Source organism: Meles meles, chromosome 6 (assembly GCF_922984935.1).
Source record: "Meles meles chromosome 6, mMelMel3.1 paternal haplotype, whole genome shotgun sequence".
Lineage (NCBI taxonomy): Eukaryota > Metazoa > Chordata > Mammalia > Carnivora > Mustelidae > Meles > Meles meles.
In genome coordinates this window covers 92,231,773-92,244,009 of record NC_060071.1, presented here as the reverse complement: position 1 = coordinate 92,244,009, position 12,237 = coordinate 92,231,773, and the positions used below count along the sequence as shown (strand labels likewise).

Here is a 12,237-nt window from a genome sequence, read left to right as displayed (position 1 = left end):
GTGTGGGGCCTGATACAGGACTGGATCACACAACCCTGAGATCATGACCTTGAGCCAGTGCTTAACTGAGTCACCCAGGTGCCCCTGATGCAGAAGGATTTTTTACATGAAATAGAAAGCAGGAACTGTTAAATAAAAATATTAAAAGATTTTGTTATAGGGGCACCTGCGTGTCTCAGTTGGTTAAACGTCCGACTCTTGATTTTGGCTCAGATCAGGATCTCAGGGTTCTGGGATTGAGCCCTGTATCGGGCTCCAAAATCAATAGGGAGTCTGCTTCAGATTCTTTCCCTCTTCCTCTGCCCCTGTTCTCTCTCTCTCAAATAAACAAATAAATCTTTTCTTATTATTACTTTTTATTATGTTAGTCACCTACATCATTACTTTTTGATGTAGTGTTCCAAGATTCATAAAAATAAACAAATCTTTAAAAAAAATAAAAGGCTTTATTACATTAAAATGGAATAAAAAATCTGTGTGGTAGGGGCACCTAGGTGGCTCAGCTGATTAAGTATCTGCCTTTGGTTCAGGTTATGATCCCCAGGGTCCTGGATGGAGCCTGGTGTCAGGCTCCTGCCCAGCAAGGGAGTCTGCTTCTCCCTCTGCCTCTGTCCTTCTTCCCAGCTTGTACCCTCTCCCTCTTTTTCTCAAATAAATAAAATCCGAAAAAAAAGAAAAAATCTGTGTGGTAAAAATACCATTATCAAAATTTAATGCCAACTTGTATGTATGGCTTACATCTTTGACATATTCTTTTTTTTTTTTTTTTTTAAAGATTTTATTTATTTATTTGACACAGAGAGATCACAATAGGCAGAGAGGCAGGCAGAGAGAGTGAGAGGGAAGCAGGCTCCCCGCCAAGCGGAGAGCCCCATGCGGGACTCGATCCCAGGACCCTGAGATCATGACCTGAGCCGAAGGCAGCGGCTTAAACCACTGAGCCACCCAGGCGCCCCTCTTTGACATATTCTTATATGTAAAACAGAATGTGGAAATTTTCATATACATATATGTATATGTATGTTTATATGCGCTTACAAATCAGTAGGATTTGGGCAAAAAATCAGTAAAGGTCATGAATAAGGAATTAGCCAAGAAAAGAATGCAAGTGACCAGTCAACATATGAAAAAATTACCAATCTTATTTATAATCAGTGTTAGAAAATAGAAGATAATAATTTTTATCTGTTAAACTGGTAAAAATTAGAAAACCCAGTAATGCTTAAAAGTTGGTTAGTATTCAGGGAAACGGACAGCTTATAGGTTTGAAGTATGAGCTGTATTATAAACATCTGTATAACCTTATATATAGAAGGCAATTGATGACATACAACAGAAGCTTAAAAACTGCCTTTTAGGAGTGCCTGGGTGGCTCAGTGGGTTAAAGCCTCTGCCTTCAGTTCAGGTCCTGATCCCAGGGTCCTGGGATCGAGCCCCGCATTGGGCTTTCTGCTCAGCAGGGAGCCTGCTTCTCTTCCTCTCTCTCTGCCTGCCTCTCTGCCTACTTGTGATCTGTCAAATAAATAAATAAATCTTTAAAAAAACAAAACTGCCTTTTACCTAGAAATTCTACCTCTAAGAATTTATTCTCGAGATAAAACAGGATAAATATAAATGCTAATAATGAGGAATTGGGTAAGATTGTTATGGTGTATATTTTAATACAGTGGAATCCTAGTCAGCCATTAAAAATGAAATGATAGATTATATTTAGTGATATGAAAAGAAATATTCATAATACAAGCAAAAATGGACCTAAGTATCAAATGCATCCCACTCTAAAAATTAGCCTTTTGGACATCCCTGGTTATCCAAGCATAAAAGTCAACAGTGTTTTTGTTACCCTTATTAACCATAACATCAGATTTTCCTAACACTTTAACAGAATTCCAGGCACATTTAAAATATATATATTGTAATGCTATCAGTAGTTCTGAATAATGTGTGACTACTGATTTTTCTCACAGTATCTTTTCAGTGTATTTCAGTGTATTTGACATTTTAGATTTCAAGAGTATCTGATACTCAGATCAGCAAATCAGGAGAGCTTTCTGCAATGGTGAAAATGTGTAATCTGCACTGTCCCTTACAGAAGTGTTCACTATGCACATAGAGCTGTCGAGCTCTTGATATATGGATAGTGCAGTTGAGAGGAACTGGAATTTTATTTAATTTCAGTTTATTTAAATTGCTGCATATAGCTGTGGCTATCATATTGTACAGTGGAGATTACTCTCTTAATCTGTAAGTTCGTCAGTGAAATATTATTAGGGGCATTAAAGAAACAATACTCTTATTTCCAGATACCAAGATCTATTTTCGGAGGATTAGCTCTACAACTACAGCTTTTCTTGCATGACAGTGGTTCTGAAATGAATTTCCTCGGAAGCCAAATATGTAATCAAACCAATTATGCCTTTTTGTGTGCTCTATACAGCACAAATAACTACACAAATCATATAGTTGAACATTCCAGGAAGCAAAAGCGACTGCACTAACTATAGCAGCGAACTCTTTGCTAGTTTTTATTTGTTATTTGTGCCCTTGATCATATGTGAGTGCCATGCTGAACACTGCCAGGATATAGACCAATTACATAAGTACCGTAAACATTTTTTCAGATCAGAGACTGCACAAGAACAAGAAGAGGAAGCTAATGTTTATTGAGTGCTCAGTGTTAGTCATTGTGCTAAGCACTTTCTCATGGATTATCTCAGTTATTTAGTTGCCTTTTGTCACATTCTCATGGAGGGCTTTCTTGCTTGCCAGTGTATGTGCTTCCCTTTACTTTATTTCCTTCTAATTTCAGCCTTTGTGTTTTTTCTTTGTTTACCAGTTTACCTGTTCATCTCAGATTTTTTTCCTCAGCTCTTCTTTCTCTTTTAGCATTGTTTCTATTGTACAGTTTTATATCATCGACTTGCTTTTGTTATAACCACTATGGTATTTTGATAGTTGCATCTTCCTGTCAGTACGCTCTTGTCCTTCATAGGCAGAGTCTTAAGGGGCACATATTGAGCTCTTTTGGCCATTATCTAAGAACTCTTTATTTGCTATCAGAGATGTTTAGTTAAAAAAAAATGCAAACATTGAAGATGAGTTGTTACTGCATTGGAGCAATGTTTTGCTTGCTGCTTAAATTCAAATGATTTCTTTTGGTGTAATCCTTCCCTTGGTAAGTAAATTCCAATTTTATCCAATATCAAGTATCTGCCTTCTAAAGAGTAATAGCTCTTTTAAAAAAATTTTTTAATTTGTTTATTTGAGAGAGGAGAGGGGAGAGGCAGAGGGAGAGGAAGAGGGAGAAAGGACTTCTTGCTGAGCAGGAAGCCCCCAGTAGGGGCTCAATCCTAGGACCCTCGGATCATGACCTTAGCCGAAGGCAGATGCTTAACTAATTGAGCCACTGAGGTACCCGAAGAGTAATAACTTTTAAAAAATAGAATATTTATAGGTAAGAGAGTTAGTTGTATTCCAGGGAATATATTACTAACACATTTTATTTTATTTTATTTAGTGTCAGAAATTTGGAGAGTATCACAAAGATGATCCAAGTTCCTTCAGATTTTCAGAAACTTTCTCCCTTTATCCACAGGTGAGTAGATAAAAAGTCCATGTTCTTTTCTTAGTGTTGACAGTATAGCATTGGGTCTCACTTTCTCTGTTGTATAAGAATATAGGACCTGTTGTATGGGGTTATTCTTTTGGTAGTGTTTTAAGTTTTGGGATAGCTAAGAAATTAATATTGTGCTTGTGTAGTCATTGAAAAGCATATAATATGTTTATGAGGGCCTTCAAAACAGTCGTTTATTTGTGGTGAAAGAAATTTACACTGGAACTCTACTCTGGAGTAGAATTAGGTGTGAGGTAGATTAGCTTTCTGTCTGATATAAGGGATCTATCTAATTACAATAGTACCAAAGGGTAGTAACTTGACCAGTTAGTCTTATAGGTGGTGCCATTACCTGAGAACAATTTTATGGGGATACACCAGGTAAATAAAAATGAAGCTAATTTGATTTATCTTATAGGACTTTTTCCACTTGTGTTGTAGACTCTACCTGTCTTATTTTGATAGATATTTTTTGAAAGTGTAGGTTGTTTATATGATAAGTAACAGAGAACATTTATTCAGTGAGGTCTTGAAGAAAAGATCCTTAGGAGAATAAAGATGACTGCCACAGATCTTACTTTCCCGATGCTTTCAGTCTGAAGGGTGAGATCTGAAATATGTATAACACAGAACAGAAAGGAAGAAATGCTATGAGAGATATACAAAATTTAAAGGAAACTTAAAGGAATCCTTCCAAGTGAATGGTGTGATACATCTTTATAGAAGAGGTGTCATTTTAGCTTAGCCTGGAAGGATGATTATATTGAGATGTGGAAATTCAAATTTTAGCCCATGAAAACCTTGCTCAAAGCTTCAACTTTGTTTTCAGAACTACTCTCATTTTTTATTGATCTGTAGTGTAGAAACTTCATGTTTATACAGGGAGATGTCCCTAAACCTCTGGTTGCAGTTTTGGAGAACTAGGAAAGGGCAGAGTCTCTTTGTCTTAAGGCAGGCAAAACCCTGTCTCAGGCCTCTCATATTAGTAGCAGAAGCTAATAGGAAAGAGAATGTGGGCATTAGCCTCAGTATTTGATTGAATGCTGAACTGTGTCCTTTCTTTCTCTTCTCTCCCAACTCCAAGCCTTCCTTTTAGGCTTTTGACAGTTGATAGATCTCCTGAGAGATCTGGGCCTCTTATTTTTTCCCCTCATTGGAAATCACAGAGGACCCAGAAATAATTTTTTTCTTTGGGCTTTTGAAGCCTAATGCTCTTCTAAAAGGTAACATAGACTAAATTTAGAGAGGGTTTTTATATCTACCCCCAGATTTACCAATTACACATTGCTGTGAGTAAATAGAAATGGCTGAAGTGGTAAGGGTTGAGAGAGCCTCTCAGTGAATTCTGATCACTGAACAGAAAAGGAATGAAAGTGTCACTGAGTGGCATATGCTGGGAAAGACCTGTGGAATGAATCCCAGGCAGGGGCATCATGTTGGCACTTGAGCCCTAAGGGCAGAGGGAAGTGGAGAGAAGTAACTGAAAGACAAGTAAGAGTTCTTTGGAGAGCTGATTCTATTGATTGTATCTGAGACTCTTTGATCAAATTGTCTTTGAATTGTATCAAAGCACAATTTTGCTGTCCTTTATTCAGGCCAGACTCTTCCCCATTTTGATCTCTTTCATATGAGGAGTGGGTGGAAGGAAAGTGAAAGGAGAAAGAAGTAATGGGACAAGTCTAAAGAATGTTTCTTAGGAATGAGGAAGAACTTAAATGTTAAGAAACAAGTGGGTGTATTTAAGTCCTTTTTTTTTTTCTTCCCCAAATCATTGCAGACCCTTCCCAGTGCAACTTTTGTGAGCTCTCAAAAAGTAGAAAATCTGTTAATCTATTTTTATATTCTCTTGGAGTCTTTTGATGGTGGTAAGGAATAGTAATAAAGAAGTTCAGAGATGTGGCCAGAGAGATGGGGGATAAAAACAATGCTGATAAAGCACCATGTACTATCAGCCTCTGAATAACTTAGATCTGAGCAAGGAGTTTTTTGTTCCTAGTCATGTCCTTTTGAGTCATCTCTTTTACTTTAATTTGTTTATTATATTTTCAAGTAACTGATAAAGATCATGAGTAAGATTCTTAAGAGTACAATTAGAATGTCCTTATTGTAACTTGTTTTGTCTTAATAGTTCTAATCAGATGCTTTTGAATTAGTAAACTCTTACTGCAATAAAATCAGTAAAAGCTATCTCACATGTTTTTTCTTGTAGTTTATGTTTCATTTAAGAAGATCTCCTTTCTTACAAGTTTTTAACAATAGTCCTGATGAGAGTTCATATTATCGTCACCATTTTATGCGTCAAGATTTGACCCAGTCTCTAATTATGATTCAGCCTATTCTGTATGCATATTCTTTTAGTGGACCCCCAGAGGTAAGAGAGGCAGAAAACAAAAATTGGTTTCATTAATGTGATGTGTGTGATTAAAAAGTGAAAACAACTAAGTTTTTCTTGGAATATAGTTACTAAATACAGGAATTTAATTCAAGAAGTTATGTTATTCATATATTCACTTAAAATATTTGAGTGCTTACTGTAGGCTAGGTTGAGTTACTAAATACAGGAATTTAATTCAAGAAGTTAGGTTATTCATATATTTACTTAAAAATATTTGAGTACTTACTATATGCTAGGTTGCACTAGGAAATTATTTTAAAATTATAAAAAGTGAGGTGGGAGAGACTTTTAAGATAAATTTGTGTAATATTGTTGATCAAATGCTCTAAGTTTTATGATTATTCTTATGTCTTTAATGATGATGATGGTAATGATGATTCTAGAACCTGTAGCTTATTCCAGAGTATGCTGTCTGATAATTAGGACATTCTGTCCAAAGAAAATCTCTTGCTTAAGTATCATCTCATTTTCCTGTAGCTTTTTTTGATCATAGATACAGTTGATTATAAAGATATATATTTAGAATGGTCATAATAAAGTCACACATTTAGATTTTTTTTTTATTCGTTTGTTTATTTACAGCATAACAGTGTTCATTGTTTTGGCATCACACCCAGTGCTCCATGCAGTACGTGCCCTCCCTATTACCCACCACCTGGTTCCTCAACCTCCCACCCTCCCGCCCCTTCAAAACCCTCTGGTTGTTTTTCAGAGTCCATAGTCTCTCATGATTCATCTCCCCTTCCAGTTTCCCTCAACTCCCTCTCCTCTCCATCTCCCCATGTCCTCCATGTTATTTGTTATGCTCCACAAATAAGTGAGACCATATGATACTTGACTCTCTCTGCTTGACTTATTTCGCTCAGCATAATCTCTTCCAGTCCCGTCCATGTTGCTACAAAAGTTGGGTATTCATCCTTTCTGATGGAGGCATAATACTCCATTGTGTATATGTACCACATCTTCCTTATCCATTCATCCATTGAAGGGCATCTTGGTTCTTTCCACAGTTTGGCGACCGTAGCCATTGCTGCAATAAACATTGGGGTACAGATGGCCCTTCTTTTCACTATATCTGTATCTTTGGGGTAAATACCCAGCAGTGCAATTGCAGGGTCATAAGGAAGCTCTATTCTTAATTTCTTGAGGAATCTCCACACTGTTCTCCAAAGTGGCTGCACTAACTTGCATTCCCACCAACAGTGTAAGAGGGTTCCCCTTTCTCCACATCCTCTCCAACACACGTTGTTTCCTGTCTTGCTAATTTTGGCCATTCTAACTGGTGTCAGGTGGTATCTCAATGTTGTTTTAATTTGAATCTCCCTGATGGCTAGCGATGATGAACATTTTTTCATGTGTCTGATAGCCATTTGTATGTCTTCATTGGAGAAGTGTCTGTTCATATCTTCTGCCCATTTTTCGATATGATTATCTGTTTTGTGTGTGTTGAGTTTGAGAAGTTCTTTATAGATCCTGGATATCAACCTTTTGTCTGTACTGTCATTTGCAAATATCTTCTCCCATTCCGTGGGTTGCCTTTTTGTTTTGTTGACTGTTTCCTTTGCTGTGCAGAAACTTTTGATCTTGATGAAGTCCCAAAAGTTCATTTTTGCTTTTGTTTCCTTGCCCTTTGGAGACATATCTTGAAAGAAGTTGCTGTGGCTGATATCAAAGAGGTTACAGCCTATGTTCTCCTCTAGGATTCTGATAGATTCCTGTCTCACGTTGAGGTCTTTTATCCATTTCGAGTTTATCTTTGTGTACGGTGTAAGAGAATGGTCAAGTTTCATTCTTCTACATATTGCTGTCCAGTTTTCCCAGTACCATTTATTGAAGAGACTGTCTTTTTTCCATTGAATATTTTTTCCTGTTTTGTCGAAGATTATTTCACCATAGAGTTGAGGGTCCATATCTGGGCTCTCCACTCTATTCCACTGGTCTATGTGTCTGTTTTTATGCCAGTACCACACTGTCTTGGTGATCACAGCTTTGTAGTAAAGCTTGAAATCGGGTAACGTGATGCCGCCAGTTTTGTTTTTGTTTTTCAACATTTCCTTAGCAATTCAGGGTCTCTTCTGATTCCATACAAATTTTAGGATTATTTGCTCCAGCTCTTTGAAAAATACTGGTGGAATTTTGATCGGAATGGCATTAAAAGTATAGATTGCTCTAGGCAGTATAGACATTTTAACAATGTTTATTCTTCCAATCCAAGAGCATGGAACAGTCTTCCATCTTTTTGTGTCTTCTTCAATTTCTTTCATGAGTGTTCTGTAGTTCCTCGAGTACAGGTCCTTTACCTCTTTGGTTAGGTTTATTCCCAGGTATCTTAACACATTTAGATTTTTTAGCAAACTGTTCCACTTACTTTAACCAATTGTTAAATAAACAGTTTTTCTATTTTGAAGTTAAAATTGTCTGTTTTAGCACTTGTAAGTATGCAATGACTGTATTTAAAAATATTTAAGAATGGTCAGCTTAAAGAGAATATTTATAATATCTCCTGGTTAATGATCTCTCATGATTCCTTTATTATTGTTTTATAAAAAATAGTGTATAAAGCATTTTGTTACTATAATTGTTTTTAGTAGTTTGTCATAGTGTCTTCTTTCCTGGAAAATACATATTGTTAATGTGATGGTCTAGCTATGTATTAGGTTTTATAGTTCTTTGAATCAGGAAAGAAAGTTTTAAAGATTTTTTTTTCTTATTTCAGAGTAATACATGTAAATTATAGATATTTGGAAAATGTACATTAGTGTTTAGAGGAAATTTGGAATCCCGCAGTCTCTACTGTCTGCTCCTGTTAAATTCTAGCCTTCCCATTTAATCCATGAATCCCATTAGCTTCATTTACTTAAGGGTTTGCTTTTGGAGTTATTCTCTTTCTTCCATCATCCCTTGCTCTTCCTCTGGATCATTCTCATTAGCAAAGAAAGCTGAGTCACATTCACGTTAAAAACCAACAGACAGGGTGATTGGGTTATGGATACTGGGGAGGGTATATGCTATGGTGAGTGCTGTGAAGTGTGTAAGCCTGACAATTCACAGACCTGTACCCTTGGGGCTAATAACACATTATATGTTAATTTTTAAGAAAAGAAATAAAAAAAAACCCCAACAGACAGAACCACTCTTGACTTCACATTTTCTCTAATTGCCACCCATTTCTCTGGTCTCAGTTGCAGCTAAACTCAGAAAGTTACCTGTTGTCTATATGATGATCTCACCTCACATTCTTTTCTCAACCTACATTATTCAGATTCTTGTCCTTAACATTACACTGAAACAACTCTTACCAGGTCACCAATGTCCTACGTCTTGCCAGAACTCTCGACATTTATTTACCTAATGAGGACTCTCCTCGAAAACCTTTTGTTTAAAGCTTCTCTGACACCTGCAATACCTACTGGTTTTCCTCCTAATCACTGCCTGTTCCTTCTCAGTTTACTTTTGCTGACTTCTCCTTTTCAGATCTTTTGAAGTGTTGGCATGCTCCAGGGCCCAGTCTCTGGCATTTGCTCTGTATTCCCTCTCTGTGGTGTAGATATATACTGTGATGCGATATGATCACATAGCTTTCATTACCATCTTCATGCATGTGATATCAAAATTTATGTCATTAGTACTGGCCACTCCCTTACATTTCCTACTCTGAACTGTTTTTCCATCTCTAAATTTGCTCTTTCCCAAGCCTCTTTCCTTTTACTCAGTGGGGCCATCATCAGGCTTAGGAGTGGAAATTTCCCAATTTCCTCTTGGCTCTACACTGTTTTTTAATTGTTATCTCTGTTTTTGTGACTTCTTAGAAAATTAAAATGTACTGCAAGAATTCATGATAGCCTATGGTGAGTGCTGTGAAGTGCGTAAACCTGGCGATTCACAAGACCTGTACCCCTAGGGCTAATAATACATTATATGTTAATAAAAAATTTAAAAATTTAATATAAAAAAGAATTCATGATAGCAAGATGTTTTTGAGTTATAAGATATAAATTTAAAATGTTAAAGATATTCTCAAAAGATCTGTTTTGTAACTTTATTTTTCCATCTTCCTGTTCTCTCATTGTTTTCTTCTGTTAGCCGGTTCTTCTTGATAGCAGCAGCATTCTTGCAGATCGCATTCTTCTCATGGACACGTTCTTCCAGATTTTGATTTATCATGGTGAGGTAAGATTCCATGACATTAAAAGCTATGCACATACGTGTAATAGAGTCTTTTTATTCATGGAAACTTTCTCTTCTCTACTGTATGACTACTGTTTCTTCTCTGATAAACTTTTATTTCCATTTTTATATAATAGGTATAAAATGTGGTTCTTCCTGCCACAGGTTTTTAGACTTCATTTGCATTTGACCTACCTGTGCTTGTTTTGTCCATTTGTCCACATACAATTCGATAAATGGATTTTACACAAAGCATAGTGCTGTGAAATTAAATGCATTGATGTGTACATAGGCATGCCCTACTTCTGGTTTTTACCTGAGACATTGAGAAGGGACAAGCCTTTGTCAGTAGGGAGAGTCTCCCTTTCATTATTTGATGTAATCATTTAAAAAGTATTCCATTTAATGCACTGCAAGTATTTAAAAAATTTATTCCACATGATCTGAAAACTCATTTAAAGCATAAGTGAGGGGAGCCTGGGTGGCTCAGTGGGTTTAAAGCCTCAGGTCATGATCCCAGGGTCCTGGGATTGAGCCCCGCATCAGGCTCTCTGCTCAGCGGGGAGCTTGCTTCCTCCTCTCTCTATCTCTCTGCCTGCTTGTGATCCCTGTCAAATAATAAGTCTTTAAAAAAAATAAATCATAAGTAAATTAGAAGTAAAATTTATACCTTAATTGGAATGGTACATGATTGAAAAGAGCAGAATATCTGAGTAGCCATTAAGCTCTAGTCCAAGTATTTAGCAGAATTCTGTTCATTCCTGCATTATTTGTTCAGCCAGTAATTAAAATATTTTCTCTGTATAAGAAAGCATTGTATTCTGGATGCCTTGAAAGATACAGAGATTCTTTTTTCACAGACCCACACTCAAACTTATAGTCTAGAATTCTAGTAACTTGTGCAGATTTATTTTCCCTATTATTTTAATTATAAATGATTTTAGATTTGTACTATAATTGTAGAGGTGTACTCAAAATTGTAGAGGTGTCAAATAAAATAATATATTTTAAGTAATATGATCTAGACCTTTTAAAAGATTTATTATTATTTTTAATTGGTACCAGTACTAATATATATATATTTTAAGATATTATTTATTTATTTGACAGAGAGATCACAAGTAGGCAGAGAGGCGGGGGGGTGGTGTGTGGGGGAAGCAGGCTCCCTGCTGAGCAGAGAGCCTGATGCAGGGCTTGATCCCAGGACCCTGAGATCATGACCTGAGCTGAAGGCAGAAGCTTTAACCCACTGAGCCACCCAGGTGCCCTTGTACTTAAACTTTTAAGGATAATGCCTATTATATGACAGAGAGAGGTATTTTGCTGCCTTTTTTTTTTTAAAAAAAAGATTTTATTTATTTATTTGACAGAGAGAGATCACAACTAGGCAGAGAGACAGGCAGAGTGAGAAGGGGGAAGCAGGCTCGCCGCCCAGCAGAGCGCCCGACATGGGGCTTGATCCCAGGACCCTGGGACCATGACCCGAGCTGAAGGCAGAGAGGCTTTAATCCACTAAGCCACCCAGGCGCCCCTGCTTTTTTCGTTTGTTTGTTTTAAATAGCTTGTTAATGTGCTTAAAGGAGAAATCTGAAATGCACATGACTGTTTCTCTGTTAAATACTGTTTCTCTGTTAAATAAAGCCATATAGAGTATATATTAACTGATGCAGTTAAGTTAGAAACAAAGACAAATTTAAATTTTTGGATGATTTAATTACATGGTTTTTGGGGCCATTTGCCTTAATAAAAGAATTGATTGAGATGCTCTTCTACAGGTCTGTTGTCTTTATAATGTTATTGCTATCATCACTAAATTTTTTCTGTTTAATCTATCTTGCCAGAATGTAAAGCCATTGATAAAGACTTTATAATAGTAGGTGGTTAATTTTGAAGTCTCTGGGAAATCTTCTGTTAACAGAAGTCCCCCTTATTCATCATAAACTTAAACATAAATAGGTTTTAGCTAATAATATAATGTTTAAAATTTTTTCTGGTTTATTATTTCTTTTTATTTTTAAAGGAGAAGAAATATTCTAATTTTGTATCTATTTACCCAAGGATA

General features: G+C 36.4%; 1 protein-coding gene across 1 annotated transcript in view; it reads left to right on the top strand.

Annotated features, from left to right (window-relative positions):
- Positions 1-12,237, top strand: part of SEC23A (SEC23 homolog A, COPII coat complex component) — a 64,364-nt gene that overhangs the window by 38,531 nt on the left and 13,596 nt on the right. Inside the window, exons 15-17 of the mRNA XM_046008801.1 lie at positions 3,518-3,595; positions 5,823-5,984; positions 10,092-10,178. Coding sequence (XP_045864757.1) covers positions 3,518-3,595; positions 5,823-5,984; positions 10,092-10,178 — 327 coding nt within the window. The remainder of the gene's footprint in view (positions 1-3,517; positions 3,596-5,822; positions 5,985-10,091; positions 10,179-12,237) is intronic.